The following is an 18,412-nucleotide window of genomic DNA, read 5'->3' on the forward strand; positions in this document are numbered from 1 at the left end:
CCTTTGAAAGAACTGTGATGTGAGGATTGATTAGAGCTGGCAGATCGACATGGAGGAAATGAGTTGGCAAATAGGTTTTTTTTTTAATGTTTGTTCACGCGGAAAACATGGCTAAATGTGGTTAACTGGTTTAACCCCATCCAAGCTGTGTGTGTGTGTGTGTGTATGTCTGTCCAAGCCAAGCCTGAGAAGGACAGTGGGACAGTTGGACAGTGGGAGGACAGCGACAGAGACGTCTTCATGTTGTCATGTGCATCATGTGTAGTCACTGTTCTCTTCTCCATCTACTGAATAAAAGCACAATAAGACACTTGCAATATCTGTTCACACACACACACACACACACACACACACACACACACACACACACACACACACACACACACACACACACACACACACACACACACACACACACACACACACACACACACACACAGAATGTTTCTGAGGCGCACACAATATCATGTATAGTATTTTTTCACCTTTAAGCTTTTCTGCTTTCCATGTTGGCTGTTAAAACTGCTTCAGGGTTGATTTGTGCAGAACACCAGTAATGACTCTTACACATGGAATATTATATTAATATTAACATCAACATATCCATAAATCATTGTTCTGCATCGACATCAAGTCCATGATGACGAGTAGAAGAGTCTTTGTTGGAGTTTTTCAAGGAGAATTTTCACTATCAGGATAATCTTGAATGTGGAAAATTGGTAATATTAAGTGCCACAAGGGGGAGCCTGGAACTATCCAGTTATTTCTGGACTTGATGATTTAGAATCATTTTAAGATTAAGATCTAAAACTAAAAAAGTATTGTTTCTTCTCAAAATGAAGGTACTACTTGGTATAAAAACATTTGAGAACTACTACTGCTCTATATAATTCAACTCAGGCTGGATTACTCACAACGCCATAATCAGATTATTGCTAATTCAGAGCGTGACCCTGTTTAGGTTATGAAAACAAAATGTCTTAGTGTGTCTCATTCAGGACGATTATATTTAAACACAGTCAAATTACAGACGATAAACAGTCACTATTTTATTCTACGCCAAACCCGAAACAGAAACAAACATTTATAATCTGGACTGAGGATTAAAACTCACTCAGGTTTAAATATAAAGCAGATGAGTTTTACTTCATGACTAAGAAATAAAAAAAAACAAAAAAAAACCTGCCAAACGTTTTCGTTTTTTCACATCCACATTTTTATTTGATTTTACGGTTTCATATTCTGATTACACACACATACATGAACCATGTTGTTGTTGTTGTTGTCAGTGAACAGTGAGTTTGTTAGAGAAAGCGCAGCAGTTTGACGTTCATCTGAAAAATAATTCTGCTCGAGCAAAGCTTTCAGTCGACCGACTCGTTCTCTTTGCACTAAACCGTTTCATCATTGCCATTTCCCCCCCGACATGCTGAATAAATCTATACACTTATCTTATTCAAAATATAAAATGACACATTCCAATGAGTTATTTAACAGTTTTGATGAAGTATAACTGCCACATTTCCTGCAACAGGCTTTTAAAATCCTCTAAAACAAGGGAGAGAATGTATGGACGACAACGCAGTCACACAAATAAAAAAAAAAAGACAGAAAATTCTCACTGATCTCCAGATTAAACATTTTCACAGTTTTTTTAAAAAATCTGGTTTAACAATGTCATAAAAACAAGAATGTGACGATGATTCCACCTGAGTTTGGGTTAAGATAAACGACCCAACACCGTACAGATTCTGGTTCTTTCTTCCTTCACTAACACAGTGTCATCACAGCATGTTTACAGCTGTTCATGGTGATGGGCTAGGTTCACACACACAGTTGTTAGACCCTAACTCTAACCTTATTCTAACCCTAAAACCATCCTCAAAAAGCCTGTTAAAGTTGCTAATTTTAGACACGTACACACAAAAAAATGGTTTGTTTGGGCTGTCCATGTGAATGGAAGTCAATGAGATGCCCTCAGAGAACAGCTGTGTGTGCGTTTTATTCGTCACACACAGTTCACTCACTGCTGCCTCTGAGCATTGTTGCCTGTTTGCCTGTTGTCTTTCACACATCTGCTTCCAATGGAGCAAAGCTCGAATTTCCCCCCCGAGATCGTTTGGGAAATGACAAATATACTCAAAATTCAGCTGAGATGGAGACACAAAAAAACCAAAACAGCATTCCCTGAGGTTTCAAATCTAATTCCCACTTCAACACACAAACAAACTTCTGTTTCCAGACAATGGCTTCAATGAAACTTGTTTTTGTTTTTCCCGTAAATATGTTGTTAACTGGTGAACTAATTCATACGGTATTTAACAGACTCAATGTATGATTTCAGACTTTCAATCCCTCATTTACAACTTCTTTCTTTCTTCTTTCACATTTGATTAGAAACTTAAATTGCGTTGATTAATTAATGGATATTTGCTCAAATGTACGGTGGCTCTGAGGTGCAAAACACAAACGCAAATAAAAATACACAAATTCAATTTCGATTGCGTTTGTGTTTTATGATTTGCGTTTTTTGTTTTTTAATTTTCCTTTGTGTTTTGTGACTTGCGCCTCAGGGCCACCGTGAAAATGCAATTAAAACAGATCAAATAAATGAAATTCCTCATTTTAGAAAACACAACCCACCACCATAACATGACTGTGACGACTATAATGCCATGTTTGCTTGTTGATAATGCTCGCTGACACACACACGCGCTCACACATACATACAGTACATACTGTACAATTCATATGCATTCTAAAATGTTCCTTATTTACAAGACGTTTCTTACATATTTGAGACAATAGTCAAAGACAGGCTCGGTGGGAGATGAGGCACAATGTTCTGGATTTCTCATATTTGCTTGCACCAAAGCAAGTGGAAGTAAAAAAAAAAAAAAAAAAAGTCTGTCCCAGTTATATTACATCGTCCCTGTGACCGCCTTCAAAAATCAAGGACCACGTCACCTCGCATGTTTGGAGGGAGTTTGGCTCGTATGGAAAGCCGTTTTAACATTTAATAGCAGTCTGGATATGTATTACAGATATCTCTAATTCAATTCTTCCTCATCAAAAATATACTTACAGATATCCACGATGACATTCTTCCTATCAACAATTGTCATTTCAGATATCCACAGCATCTTTCTTCCTCGGACAAATGACGTCACATTTGCCATTCGTGTGTATTGGGCTTTCAATTTCAGATATCCATAATTACATTCTGGAGATCTAGAATTAATATTCTGGATATCTGCAATATAATTCTTACTAGGAGAAACTCCCATTTCAGATATCTTCAATCCAATTGTTACTAGTCGTAATAACATTTATGGTAATTGTAGTGAAACCGCACTGAAATGACGTCATTTGTCCTAGGAAGAATGACAATGTGGATAGGAAGAATGACATTGTGGATAGGAAGAATGACATTGTGGATAGGAAGAATGACAATGTGGATAGGAAGAATGACATTGTGGATAGGAAGAATGACATTGTGGATAGGAAGAATGACAATGTGGATAGGAAGAATGACATTGTGGATAGGAAGAATGACATTGTGGATAGGAAGAATGACAATGTGGATAGGAAGAATGACAATGTGGATAAGAAGAATGACATTGTGGATAGGGAGAATGACAATGTGGATAGGAAGAATGACATTGTAGATAGGAAGAATGACATTGTGTATAGGAAGAATGACATTGTGGATAGGAAGAATGACAATGTGGATAGGGAGAATGACAATGTGGATAGGAAGAATGACAATGTGGATAGGAAGAATGACATTGTGGATAGGGAGAATGACAATGTGGATAGGAAGAATGACATTGTGGATAGGAAGAATGACATTGTGGATAGGAAGAATGACATTGTGGATAGGGAGAATGACATTGTGGATAGGGAGAATGACAATGTGGATAGGAAGAATGACAATGTGGATAGGAAGAATGACATTGTGGATAGGAAGAATGACATTGTGGATAGGAAGAATGACATTGTGGATAGGAAGAATGACAATGTGGATAGGAAGAATGACATTGTGGATAGGAAGAATGACATTGGGATATCTGAAATTGAAAGCCCGATACACATACACAAAAATCTTAAATCTTGAAAACATGATTGGCAAAAGTGATGTCTTTTGTCGATGGAAGAATGTCATTGTGGATAGGAAGAATTGAATTACAGATATCTGTAATACATATCCAGTTTAGCTATTAAATGTTAGGCTCCAAGAAAAGGTTTTTTTTAAATGTAAACAAGCGAAAATGATATCTAGCAACGTACCGTAGCCAGACTCTGAAGCTGACTCTACCAGTCCAAACATGCCTGTCATAGCAGAGCTGCAGCACAGGGACTGACACATCTGTGTTTTTAATACTGAGCGGTCTGAAAGAAAACTAGTAATAATGGGTCAGTTTTGAGCAGACACCTCCTCCTTCCTCCTGAGATTTAAATGGAATCAAAATTTGAAGGAAAAAAACGATTCATATGCTCAGCCAGAGCCTGAATCAGCCGTTTTCTGTGCCAAGACTTAAAGATCAGTAAGAAAACACCAGAATAAGATCAACACAACTATTTACAGCATTTGTACATCAACACCAGGGTCCAAATATGGGGGAAATAAACGAAATCACGTCTTCATTTGGTCTTCATCCGACAAAAACACAGAAAATCAGCCAAAAAACAACAAAAATACTGGGAAATTATTCATTTTATGATTCATACTTAACCTAAAAATTTAGTTTTCTACTTCTATTTCTATTTTCATAATACGTTAAGTACGACTAAAACCCCCTCGTTTCAGTGAGAGACAAATCAATTTACTAAATAACACAATAATCACTCTAAGAAAATGTCTTACCCGTTATTTTTCAAAATCAGACAACTGTCCCAACTTCAACCCTGATGTCTTTACACACTAAAACAATATTTAAAAAGTATTAGAAACAAACAGGATTCATATCAATAAATGAGATTGTGTATTAAAAATCAATACACAGTTTATTTAATTGGTTGTTATTTAACGAAAATACATTAGATGCAAATATTACTGAGGAAAATGGGGTTTAAATTACAGCTCTGTGACAAACAAAAACCACCGTGCAAGAGACACCGACTGTTGTTGTGACCGCGTCTCTGGCTGTAAACAAGCGTCAGAATGTGAAAGACAGGCCAAGTGGTGTCAAAACACTCGCATAAGTCATGGGTTTTTATATGTGTTTTTATCTGTGTAATTACTGTCAGCAGTTAAAAGGAAACCAGGAGCTGAATTTAGAGGTTTCGCCACATGTGCACATTTGATGCAAGAGGAATAATTGAAAAAAAAAAAGGAGATGGACAAACACATTTAATGGTTCACGGGGACAGGTTTGGACAGGAGACGGTGAGTGATGAATGTCTGCAGATCAAATTAAATCAGCGTTCCAAACATCTTTGGCAAAAACAACGGTGGGATTAAAATGCAGGCAAATCCTGAACTGCAAAACCTCAGTGAGAGAAGACGGAGATAAGACATGGATGTGAGACAACGCACGACCATTCATCTCATTTATCACAGGTTACGGCTGAGTGATTCAACAACTCAAAAAACTACCGCAATATACACGTTTCTTTAACAGCAAAAGAACAGAAATTCAATACTCACATGCCGGGCCACTTTATTAGGTACACCGGTTCAACTGCTTGTTGACACAAATATCTAAATCAGGCCAATCGAACAGAAGCAGCTCAATGCATGTAGACGTAAATACACGGCGACGAGGACTGAATGGGATTTTCCACACACACAACCATGTGTTGAGAGGAGGATACGGAGGAGGAGATGACCTCTGACCTCTGAGCAGCAGTCAGAGGAGAACGACCAGACTCGTTCTAGGTCACAGAAAGACAACAATGTCACAACCAATGGATGAAGATCATCACTGAACATGAAAAATCCTTGAAGCAAATTAACCTGCAGCAGCAGAAGACAACACAGGGTGGCGCTCTTGAGCTCTGGGAGCTCAAATTGCTGCCAATGGCTGTGATGGAAGCGTGAGAATGGGTATGAAAGAAACAAAATTGTAGCGTGAAGCAGCTTTAAATAGTCATGAAGACGAGAAAAGCACTTTTTATTAGGCGTTGTGTACCTAATAAATTGGCTGGTTGGTGAATACATGTTTATGTATTGCACACATGTGACTCCTCTAAATCAGGGAGAACCAAGGCCTTGTCAGGAGTTTTCCAACCACAGTGACTTTGCTGTAAACTAACATGGGCCCCCTTTCAGCTTGGGGCCCCCCAGGCAACTGCCTACTTTTCAACACCCCTGCTTCGAGTGTTGTACCTCACACAGGTGTTTCACTGCCTCTTAAGAAGTTTAAAGCCACAACAAACTGGTTTCCTTCACTCTTTCGCTCACGATCACAAGTGAATCTCGGTGAAAAAAATTGGACATCATATCGCGATAATTATCGTTATCGACTGATTTACGATTTTGAACTTTGTGGACAACATCACCGCCCAGCCCCCCGTCAAACTTCATCATCTCACAGCATAAGGGGGGTACAATCAACCAGTCATGTAGGAAGGTGTGCATTAGTGCAAATGTAAAAATGGATTTTAATATAACACACACACACACACGATGGAGCACAATGAAAAACAGGTCATGATGAACTGAACCGGAGAGTGCGGAGGTCAGAGACAAGTTTGTGTCCCTCACAACATGCAGTCAAATAAACACCAGCGTGCCACTTTGTGCTTGTAAAAAGTCTCTTCTTCTTTAAAAAAACAAAAACAAAAAACAACCAAACATCTGCCATGCAAATCTCGTGTGTCATGCCTGCATGTTTCCACGTTTGTGTAGCACTGCAAAAAAAAAAAAGAATCTAAAAACAGATGAGACAGCTTGTGTATATTAGAAATACAAGGACACAGCAGTGGAGGGATTAAAATGCCACATGAGTGTGTGTGTGTGTGTGTGTGTGCTTTAATTTGTCTTAAAATGTCAATCAACAGCCGACACATGCAGATACTCCTGTGTGTGTATATGTATATGTGTGTATATGTGTGTGTGTGTGTGTGTGTACATGTTTGTAGGATGAGGATGAAGAGGGAGACAATAATCAGGGAGGTGATGACAGCTGTTTTGGATCATTCTGCCTCACTTTGCCTCCGTTCTGCTTCTGATCTGGTTTCGACCCGTGGCCACGTCTCTGTCCACACCACAAAATCTTGGATTCCTGTGTTTTTAAGTCCTCTGCAGCTCTGTGTGTGTGGTGTGTGTGTCTGTGTGTGTGTGTGTTTGGCTCAGACGTCTCTTGGTTGGGCTGGTTTGGTTCTTGTGGGTCTGGAAGTGTCCTGGTTTTGACTGAGCCTGGGAAGCAGCGACAGGGAAAAACAGGCGGTTCCGTAGCGGGTCGAGCCTAGAGTTTGTTTCAAGACTCGGGCTGCAGTCGTTTTTTTCCAACTGGCGGCCATTTTGACATCACAACAACTCCCATCTTTGATGTTAAATTGAGATTTTTTTTTTTTTAGAGATTATCTGTCCTGCTACCACAATGTTACGGTCACACTGATGCTGCCAGGATGGAAACATGGCGTACTGCTGTAGTACTGAGCGGATACAGTCACATGACTGCCACCACGTCAGTTGGCAGCACCACAGTTGAGTGATATGACGACACAACCGTCTCTTTTCAAAGCATGAAAACTCTCACAGAGCGACAATGTCAACAGATCCTGGATGTGTCTGCGTGGAAGAAATCTAGTAGACACTCTAACTGGTCTGGTTTGGGTGTTTCTGGGTTGTTTTTTTTTGGGGGGGGGGCGCGTTGTTTTGTGCTCAATGTTTAGCATCAGAGCCCGGGGGTAAGGATAGCTTTGTTGTCCTGGGTTACATCTGCTTGGTAAAGAATCTGGCTCTGGGTTAGAGGTTCAGTCAGTAAAAGGTACTAGATTTCAAGGAAAGTCCAGAATGGGATGTGGTTCTGGTTACTTGCTCAGTGGAAACTACTGCTGGAGCCGGGTCGGGCTTGACTGGTGGTTCGCGGGGCGCCGTACAGGGTCACCGATGCTATGTGGTTATTCTGCATCACCTGGGAGAGGAAGCGAGATCGTGAGGCGTCAGTGTGGAGCTGAAACAGCTCAGAAATGATCAGTTCAAACTCAAATTTCAAGGCTTTTGATTTGTTGTTGAGGCACAGCAGCAGTTGGTATGGTGTCAGTAGCTGTGAACTTACTGAGAATACAAATGAAGTTTGATACTGAACTACTATTGGACTGCTAACTAAACCTACAGAAACTAAAAGATTCTGACCTCAAAGATCATCCGCTGCAGACCGAAACAGAAGGTCGAGCCAAATGGGTTGGTGTTATTGGCGGAGGACGACCTGTCAAACACAAACAAACAAAATGAACAGGGTTTTCGACAGTGGAGGTGCATATGCAGGAGAATGTGAACACACGTTACCTGTGCAACACTACGGGTTTCTCCATCGGGTGACCGAGCAGTTCCTGAATCTGGTCCCACTGAGTAAGAAAAACACAAGTTTAACAGATAAACGGACAGAGACAGGGAAAAAAGATATGTATACTACCGTTCAAAATTTTGGGGTCACTTAGAAATGCCCTTATTTTTTAAGGAAAAGCACTTTTTCCCCCAATGAATCTAACATTAAATTAATCAGAAATACACTCTATACTTTGTTAATGTGGTAAACGACTATTCTAGCTGCAAACGTCTGGTTTTTAATGGAATATGTACATATGTGTATTGAGGCCCATTTCCAGTGTTCTAATGGTACATTGTGTTTGCTAATGGCGTTAGAAGACTATTGGATGATTAGAAAACCCTTGAAAACCCTTGTGCTATGATGTTAGCACAGCTGAAAACAGTTTTGCTGGTTCTTTGACGAAAGGACAAAATTATTATTTTGAATAAAAATCATTATTTCTAATCTTGTCAATGTCTTGACTATATTTTCTATTCATTTTGCAACTCTTTTGATGAACTAGCCTACGCTGTCGAGGGTCGACAGCAAGGGGTATATCCGCAAACTTGTCCAATCCTCAACTTTCCAATATACCCAAAGTATACACACTCGCACCTGACACTAACTGTTTTAATTATTAATAAATTCAAGAAAATAACTGTTAAATATTATGATATAATGCTGACTACACTTTATACATGTTCAAAGTATCCATATAAACTCGATATTGAACACAGAATACCTGAACTCATACATTTCTCTCTAGTTTTTAATAAAACTAGTTAACCTATTATACCTTGTTAAATATTATGAATATTAAAATGCTAACCACACCTGCCATATCTTCAAAGTGTCCAAATTTCATGAAAAAGCATACACTATGTTTATTAAACTTCATGAAAAAGCATACAATATGTTCAAACTTTCCATTCAATGCATTAATAAATAAAAGGAGGCTTAACTATTTTTTATATGATAATTAATACATTTATATTATAATGTAATAAATATTATAAACCCATGATATCCTCAATGTGTCCAAATGAGCTCAATAATAAAGAAAAAATGCTGTAACTATTTTTTCTGTGTTCACTAATAAGTTAACCAGTTAACTTATTATGCAACTATCACCAATCATAGCCAAAGTAATAATGATTGTACTTGTAGATAGTTGTTACATGAATCATTGTACAAAATTTGAAGGCAATATCTCCATCAGTCTGGAAGATAAAGCCGAAAATGTGTTTTTAGCATAATAAATTCATTAATTTACCTAATTAATAATAAAGCTACAAAGATAGGGATAATTCTCAGGTGGTTTGTGATGCCCATGCAAAATTTGAAGCCAATACCTGCAATACTTTGGAAGATACAGGCGAAAATATGGTTTTTATATAATTAATTAATTAATTAATTAATTAACTAATTAATTAATAATAATGGTAGACAGCTCAAAATCAATAGGGATCATCTATCTACAGGGGGTATGTGACCCATAAAAAAAATAAGAACATTTAATCGCGTTAACGGCTAAAATCTGAGGACACGGACGCGCGAGACCAATTCCATAATATCCGCATTTCTTGCGGATATAATAAAAGTGTGACTTTTAATGGAAAACACAAAAGAATTGTATCGGTGACCCCAAACTTTTAACTGGTAGGGTATGTACCTGTACAAAAAGGTTGACTGAATTACCACATTGTGGCAGGATATTTTAACATGTGCATTTATGGATTCTGGATTGTGGTTTTGGTAGAAAACGGTGATATCACTGGGCTTTTATTTTTTTTCGTCCTCAGTTGTAAATGTGAGGAAATGAGGAGAACTGGGTTTGACGTAGTCTGCAAAAGTCACAGTCCTGGGACTAATTAACACTCCACTGATGTGAAGGTTACTTGCTACGGCTGCTGCCAAACAGACAACAAACACAACTGAATTTAATTGTGAACATTCATTCAGACGTACGTGGCTGATTCATAAAACATTTCAAAAATTACAAAACTACAGCGTTTGCTCAAACTGGGTATTTAAGAGCGGTGATAGCAGATGTCAAAAGAGAAGGTCTGGTTAAACTGACCTTGTTGTAGGTGGTTAAAATGCAGTCCTCCGTCTGAGAATCAGTTCCTTCTGAAGCACAACAGAAAAACAGGCATTAAATAAATAAATGAGGATTTAAAATCACAAAACAGTATAAATTCTAGGACATGAAAAGCTTATTCGTTTTGATAGGATGGATTTATGAGTGAAAAATGTCTCACCTTTTTTGATGACCAGTGGAATCTTAAAGTCACATCGATGATATCTGCGACGACAGAGAAAAACTTTTTTAAAAACTATATTTTGTCAGAATTTAACAGAAGTTTTATCAACTCTCGTGCATGTAAAACTGTTGAAACATAGATGTTTACATATTGAAGTTGTAATGCCCAGGATAGTTGGTGTGGAGGACAAACTTCTTAACCAGGTGAGACGTCGAGTCAAACAGGATATCCTGAAAAAAACGACGACGACAGTCATCACAGTGTCTTTGTCACCGTGTGGTTGACCACAGTGGCTCAGTGCAGCCTTATCTACTGTCAACAGAGGGTGAGGAAATGCAGATAAAAGGCAGGAATTAACCCCAACACTCGCTCATACGAGGCAACTGTGCAGTGAAGGATCTGAAACAGCTGCAGATAAGTTTATCTTGTTTACTTTCCCCTGGCCCGATTCTCCAAACACGTACGTAGAAATCAGACCGTGACAAAAGGTCAGAGGCGGATATTTCATATCACGGGTCGCAGAGAAACAACGATGAGACGAAGAGTTTGAAAGGGGACATTTCTGTGTGAAATGAAAGAAGCTGCACATCTGCGTTCAAGACTTCAGCAACAATTCAACACCATGTATCACTCTATAAACACAATAAACAACAAATATACACACACACAAACACTTGTAGGGTGAAAGTACATACCACTCCGAGGGTGAAGTAGTTGAAAAAGTAGTCGTTACATTTAGAAGGAACCTGCTTGTGAGGCGATGGAGAGTGGATCTTCATCTACAACAATCAACAAGGTGATTTGGTTAGTTTGTGGTTTTTAAACGGCAGCTTTTTACTGTTAAATTACTGTAGCATTTTACCTTTATTCTACCTTTAACCTAACCTCAACCGACCAAGAGCGAGTACACTTACTATGACAATCTACAGTAGTGCAATGTCACACTGAAAATGTGAGAATATAACCACAGTATCAAGTGCTGTATTAGTCAGATTACTCGAAAAATGTGATGGAGTCTCTACATTTTGAGCTTCTCGCACCACGAGTCAAACATACACACTTTATATGGGAAAAATTACCCTTTTTAGTTTGCTTTGCAGTGTAGGCAGTGTTTACCAATGCTGAAATATTGATTTTTTTGTTCCCCCTACTGCACACACGACTGCTAAGGAGAGCTTCCAATTAAACCTTTTTTCTGAACTGCCTTGTGATTGGTCAGTCTTCCATGATACTTGATTTACATTATACTGGAATTGTGTCTCAAAAACATCAAAAATATGTTGCCTACCGACAAACTTTTAAAGGTTGCACATCTAAAATGAGTCTTGGTAATATAAAGTCCAGCAGCTGCAACATCAGCATGTGTGAGATGAGCGTTTTTCATACCTTGTCCTCAGACTTATAGAAGACTTTATGTGGTGAGCCCAGCGCACCGAGTACGTCCTGACAGGAATCTCCAAAGTAGATATTCCTCTCCAGGAACCTCACTTTAGCATCGGCCATGACACCTGGACCACAAGCTGCACCCGAACAGAAATGACAAGAGAAAACAAACACTACAATCAAGAAGAGTAATAGATTTAAACAGTTTATTAGGACCACCATAATATTTCTGGTCCATGGCCAAGAGGAAGGGAACTGGGCATGAGACTCACTCACATTGGCTGGTGTGTGAGCAAATATTAGTTATATAGGAGTTTTCTTTGAGATTCTGGTTCATGTCCTTTAAGCAGACTGTTATTCTCCTGTTCTCCTCTATACCCAATAAAATGTAATTGGAATACATCTAGTTATTAAGACCACTGCGGTTGACTTAACTCATCGCCATGGTCATGAACCCAGTTTGAGATGTCTCAATCGCTGTTTTCAAACATTAGTTGTGAATAGTGGTAAGATTTAGGTCGATAAATCTTCTGGAAATTGTCATTTAAATATGTTGGAAAAGGTTGGGACACAGTCTAGATCAGGGGTCACCAACCTTTTTGAGACCGAGAGCTACCTTAAGGGTAAAGAATAATATTAAGGGCTACCATATTCACATATTACGCACCATTTTTTTTTTTTTTATCATTTAAATTATTAATATCATGCATTCAATTGCATACACAGTCATTCCAGTACAAAACTCCTAACAATTATCAGTTTTTATAAACAATATCAATGATATTTTACTGAGTAATCATATGGATACATGCAAGTGAAGTGAAGTGAAGTGAGCCCGCGGGCACCTTATTGGCTGCCCGCGGGCTACCAGGTGCCCGCGGGCACCACGTTGGTGACCCCTGGTCTAGATAATAAAGTCCAGGTCTGTTATTATTCTTAATGAAGTAACCATTCTTTCATTTGCTGGTTTAACAGTCTAATTCATATTGTAAAAGTCTGTTAAAAAAAAATCATTGGAACTAAAATGACTAATTTGAATTCTCTATCGGAGCAGCGTGTCACCAAAAAAGGCAAATGTATAATTACTTATGACCATATACTTGGCAGTAAATTTACACTAATGCCATGCTGTCACGTTACTGAATGCAGTGCCAACTTAACTTAACGGGTCGTGGTTAAGGGATATGTGCAATACACCTATGAACTCTCTATGTATGTATTTGTTGAACTTATTTATTGCACATATTTCTTTGTTGAACCTTGCATTATGTTTTTAATCCACTTTCCCACATACTGTGTAATGTGTCCTCATGCACTCTGTTTGATTAGTGTCTCGGTAAAACTGTGGAAAGTGAATTACCCTAAGGGGATAAATAACGTTATCTGTATCTGTATCCATTAACTGAGCTAACGTGAACTGTGGCTGCATATGGACAGATACATTTTTCACACACCATCACTAGCTTTAGGCAGGATGGATTCACTGATTCATGGTGTTGACCTGATATTGTGAGTCTGTCATCAGCAGCCTCGGCAGAAATCCAGGCTGCAGTTTTCCAGTCTTTAAGTCCAGGTTTGGTGAGTGCGAGTCTACTGCAGTCTCAGAGTTTTGCTCTTGGCTGACAGGAGTGGAACATGACATGGTCTTCCACTGTTGTATTACGTCAGTTTTTCATTGGTTTCACATGTTGTGATTTCTGGGATGCTTCTCTGCCTAGCAGTTATACAGCGCTAAATCAGTGTAGACTTTCTGTCAGTTCAATGAGTCTGATCATTCCCTGATGACCTCTCGCTCATCCAAAAACACTACGTGAAAGAGCTGTCACTCACTATACGTTTGAGTTTAATCGTCACTTTCACAAATACTAAGCCCATCTGTGAAAACACACAAATAAAGCACAAAAATACCTGCAGTGAGAAGACGGAGTTTGAGCCCCAGAGGCCCTGCCCGATCTCTGAGGACATCCACGCACTCTGCAAAGATGTTGCCAAGGAAACAAGCCAACGGCATAGCTGGAGCTCTGAGAACAGAGAGAGAGGAGAGTGGCTTTTTTCCCCATGTTTGTGTTCTACACAGTTGTTCAGCATATCAAAATCAAATCAAATATTCTTATAGTGGCAAATCACCATATAGTACATTATGTCAAGGCACTTAACATTACAAAGACCTTAAAATGCAGAGTGCATAATGGGCCATCATGAATGAAATGGGGACTGCTGAGCTGTGGCAATTCCATAAATTCAAATTAATTCAACAAAAGATATTCATTATTTGCTAGAAATAGAAACATTTGTACGTGTGTGTGTATGTACTTTGTTTCCTGCAGATTGTTGCCAGTGTAGATGTGCATCCTCTTGACCATGGCCCCGTGTGGAATCTGCAGGGAGGCCAAACCCAGGGCAAAGTTAGGCTGCCAAGGCAAAACGGTTGCGAGTAATGCGGAACAATGAGTTGGGTTAATTTTGAACGTGAAGTTTTGACATTGGATAATAAGGCAGGATAAAACACACTGGAGACACACATATATATATATGAACTGGATTCCAGAAAGAAAAACTCACTATGTTTTCACTGATAAGTGACAATAACATTTAGGACTAAACGTAATGTGCAGAAGAAATGTCCTTTTCTGCACTGAGACAGTTTTATTGTAAAATAATGCAGTTGTCATCATTGATAAACAGGAAAAAAAACACTACAGCTGTGTGTAGAAAGAAATGTAAATATTTGCTCTGCTCCTGAGCAAAACTATAGACAAATAAATACAAACAAGCACAAGATGTTGTTTCAGTAAATCAAACAAATGCATTCAATTGGGTCCTCAGCATGCGGCTCAGGATTTATAGAGCGGTTAATTAAAAAAATCAATACCATTTCAGTGCAGACATGGAGCCGCATGTCAATGCAAAAAAAGCCAAATAGTGTAGCTAAAGTGGGGTGACCGTGACACAGTAACAACATCATGACATAATTTTAGCTTTCAATGCACTGACAGCAACAGGTAAATGACATGCATCTCTCAGGGTTACCCTGAACTTCTGGTTTCAGATGGAATATTTACTACTCGCTTAAAACTGAAATGAGAGCCTTCCACACCATGAGAGCCAAAGCTGGACTTTGTACTGTACTGGTTTGATTAGGTTCACTTAATCATCATCAAAATCCTGATTGAACAAGCCACAATCACATTCTCAATATGCACTTAGTGTCTTTAATATTCAGTCTTACTGTACTTTTTTTATGACAGTGTAAGAGCACCAGGCTGACGACCACTCAGGGCAAACACAGCGCTCGACCTCACACTGCCTGTAATCACTTAAAAATCACCAGGCTGGTCTGATTTCCCAGGGGTGAGAAGAAACATCCACTCAGCTCTTCTGTAACCGACCGACATGCAAAATTAATGAAATTATTCTCACCTCATACTTTGGAGCTTCATTCCAGGAGTCCAACTGGAAGGAAAAGGACAGTCCACGAAAGTTGAGATGGAACAACTGCTCTGCGGCGTTGTACACTGGCGTGACGAGGGAAGAGGACGACGTTTATTACGGAGGAAAGTGGGGTCAAAAGTGTGGGTTCATTTTTCTTCATGTGTCATTAAGTACCTCCAGGGTGCGTCGCTCCAAACGACTGGTCTATTTGTTCTATTGTGGGGGCAATGGCCTGAGAGTTGAAATGGACTCCGCTGAAACATGATACACACACACAGAGAGACAGCGTTTAAATGTATTAACATGCATACAGGCGGTGCCGCATTAGCTCAGGGGCCACTGAAAGCAGTATAATCCTACACACATATCATTTCCCATCGGGGAAGTGATCCCAGAGTTGAAGAAACATTAATGCCGGCAGGCTCCATTATTGTGACGCCACTCTCTGTGCAGTCTACTGGTGCAGCGCAATGACTTAAAAAACAGACACAACAACAGCTGAAAGTCTGGCACGAATTACTCCTTCAACTTCATTGTGACAATGTATGTATCTACTCACCAGTATTTCAACTTGACTTTGCTCAGGTCATACACTTCAATCACCTGTCACCCACATAAGATCAGAAGCGTTAGGGCAAGGCAGGACAAGTCAAGACAAAGAGGCAGTTAAATATTAATACACAAGGCCAGAAGAGATTTAAGTCCCCTGCTAATTGTCTGGAAATAGGTAGGAGCAGATTTTGAAACTGAGTTAAGCTACTGCTGCTTAAGACCTGTGGAGAGAAAAAAAAAAACGCACTCTTATTGCTAGTGTTCTTTATAAAAATCAACAACACTCACCTTCAGTCTCTGATTTGTGGCATCAAACAGCAGTTTAATCCCATCCTGAGTCAAGTTCAGTATAAGGTCATGGCTGAGTGGTGTCTGGAGGGGGAGATTAACAATCGAATTAACACAGAGTTGGGGCGGATGTGCCGTCATGCACGGATATGCAGAAGGATGAATTATGAGGACCAGCTGTTTTTGGGGACAACTTACAACGACGCAACAACATCGAGTCATTGAGACATTAACCAACTCCCTAATTCGTGTTTTAAAATGATCAATCTGGAGAAAAGAATATTAATATAACTGGATTAAAACTGCCATTTTACTAGTGATGATACTACTTCTAGCAAAATCACAAAACAATACATTAGCTACCTTCTGTCACAGTAAAATTATAGTTGTTGATATCACTATTCTCTCCATCAGTCAATAAAGACAGAAACTTAGTACATCAGTGCTTGCTGCCCTTAAGTGGATTCCTACATGTGTATATCTGTGAGAACACATTAGTTATTAGTCTTTTTACCTGCTCACTGTAAAGCACCTGGACATTTTTGATGATGCGGCAGTGTTTCTGTAGAATAGAGATGGCCTGGGCCAATGGCATCCCTGACAACACAGACATGGGAACACAAACTCAGTGAAAGGAGCACAACAAATGATGTGTAAATACATTTTACCATACGACGGCAAACAAGGTAACTAATATGTAATGAACATATTACTTCATGCTTTTGTCTGTCTGCTGGTTATGAGGTTAGCTAGCAAATTAAGGGCAGATTTATTTATTTCAGAACCATATTCTGGATTATTTTTAATACAACTGTGAGAAAGGGGAGTGAATTGACAGCATGGAATACTGAGTTGTTCACTCACTGAGTTGTTTCTCTCAGTTTCTCCCAATGTTTGGTGTTGCTTAAACAGATATTTTTCCACAGTCATATTTTTTTCACTCTTTCTAAATATACCCTATTGGTTTATAAAGGCTTTGGACCAAGAACATGATGGTTATGCTCCTCCAGTGGCTGGATATATTAGGCAATTTAGGGCTTTAGTGCGTTGCCCAGGGACACAGACACATATAGAAGAGAGAAGTGGTGAAAAAAAGCCCTCATCCTCCATTTGGGAGATGACTTCACTGTGCCACAGCTGCCCTTTTTTCCCTCTAGTTCCGTGTATGAGATCATAACAATTTTATCTGTATAGCGCCAAATCAAAACACACATCAACTGAAGTACACGATATGTGATGTAGTAACGATTAATAAAACAGGTTCGACAGGTGTCGCTGCTTCTTAAACCTGTATAGTATAACTGATAAGAATCATCAAAGCTGTTGCTTTCAAATCAGCTTTAGCAGAGGTTTTAACCTGAAAGGACAGCTCGTAGTCTCCTTCAGCATATGACACGTGTGAGCTATGTTCTCTCATAAAGGTTGTAATTAGGGCTTGGATTAATCGTCAACTATTTTGATAATCTGATGACTTGGTTTGAGTTTTCTGATTTTTCACCACCTTAAATGTGAACATTTTCTTTGCTCAATAGAACAAATAAATCATAAACACTGAATCATGGATTATGGTATCAATCTTATTATATGGACCAAACGATTACTCAAGAAAACAATCATTAGCTGTAATACTCACCTAAGGCGAATTCCCATTGCTCATTTCCTAGTGATCTCTCAGGAACCACCTCAAGATCCAGCATTGGCGTGTAGTTGAGGGGGGTCAGTTCACCTCACCAAGACACAATGGGACCCTCTGAGGGACCCTTTCTCCCCACCTGTCTGTCCCTAATCACAGTGCTGTCTCACTATATTTTAAGCAGGCTAGTTTAACACATAACTACCTACTTATTTTTCCAAATAAAAGCTTTATTCATCAAAGTGAGACTCAAGCAGCCACCCAACCTTTGCTTTACAGTCAGAAGTACCCACTATATCACGTCATATGTTAAAAATGATACCAAATAACAATAATAACATGTGTGAAATATATATATATATATATATATATTTGTTTAA

General features: G+C 39.0%; 1 protein-coding gene across 1 annotated transcript; it reads right to left on the bottom strand.

The window, feature by feature from the left end:
• Window positions 1-7,668: 7,668 nt before the first annotated feature.
• Window positions 7,669-18,162, bottom strand: phaf1 (phagosome assembly factor 1). The gene is made up of 16 exons (XM_083894429.1): window positions 18,033-18,162; window positions 16,914-16,996; window positions 16,400-16,483; window positions 16,119-16,162; window positions 15,734-15,813; window positions 15,548-15,642; window positions 14,441-14,505; window positions 14,036-14,148; window positions 12,131-12,264; window positions 11,440-11,523; window positions 10,892-10,974; window positions 10,742-10,785; window positions 10,561-10,610; window positions 8,459-8,517; window positions 8,306-8,378; window positions 7,669-8,084 (listed from the first exon to the last, which is right to left on the bottom strand). Exons 1-16 carry the CDS (start codon window positions 18,094-18,096, stop codon window positions 7,989-7,991), a joined length of 1,251 nt encoding a protein of 416 aa, XP_083750555.1. The 5' UTR covers window positions 18,097-18,162; the 3' UTR covers window positions 7,669-7,988.
• Window positions 18,163-18,412: the final 250 nt, after the last annotated feature.

Source organism: Microchirus variegatus (genome assembly GCF_963457635.1).
Source record: "Microchirus variegatus genome assembly, chromosome: 8".
Lineage (NCBI taxonomy): Eukaryota > Metazoa > Chordata > Actinopteri > Pleuronectiformes > Soleidae > Microchirus > Microchirus variegatus.

Bases quoted from the DNA above. Each gene is read 5' to 3' on its own strand.
- phaf1 (XM_083894429.1), bottom strand. From the start codon at position 18,096: ATGCTGGATCTTGAGGTGGTTCCTGAGAGATCACTAGGAAATGAGCAA. The intron at 15,814-16,118 runs GTGAGTAGATAC...ATCATGTTTCAG, and splicing joins AAAGTCAAGTTGAAATACTG to CGGAGTCCATTTCAACTCTC. The intron at 10,786-10,891 runs GTAAACATCTAT...CTGTCGTCGCAG, and splicing joins GGGCATTACAACTTCAATAT to ATATCATCGATGTGACTTTA.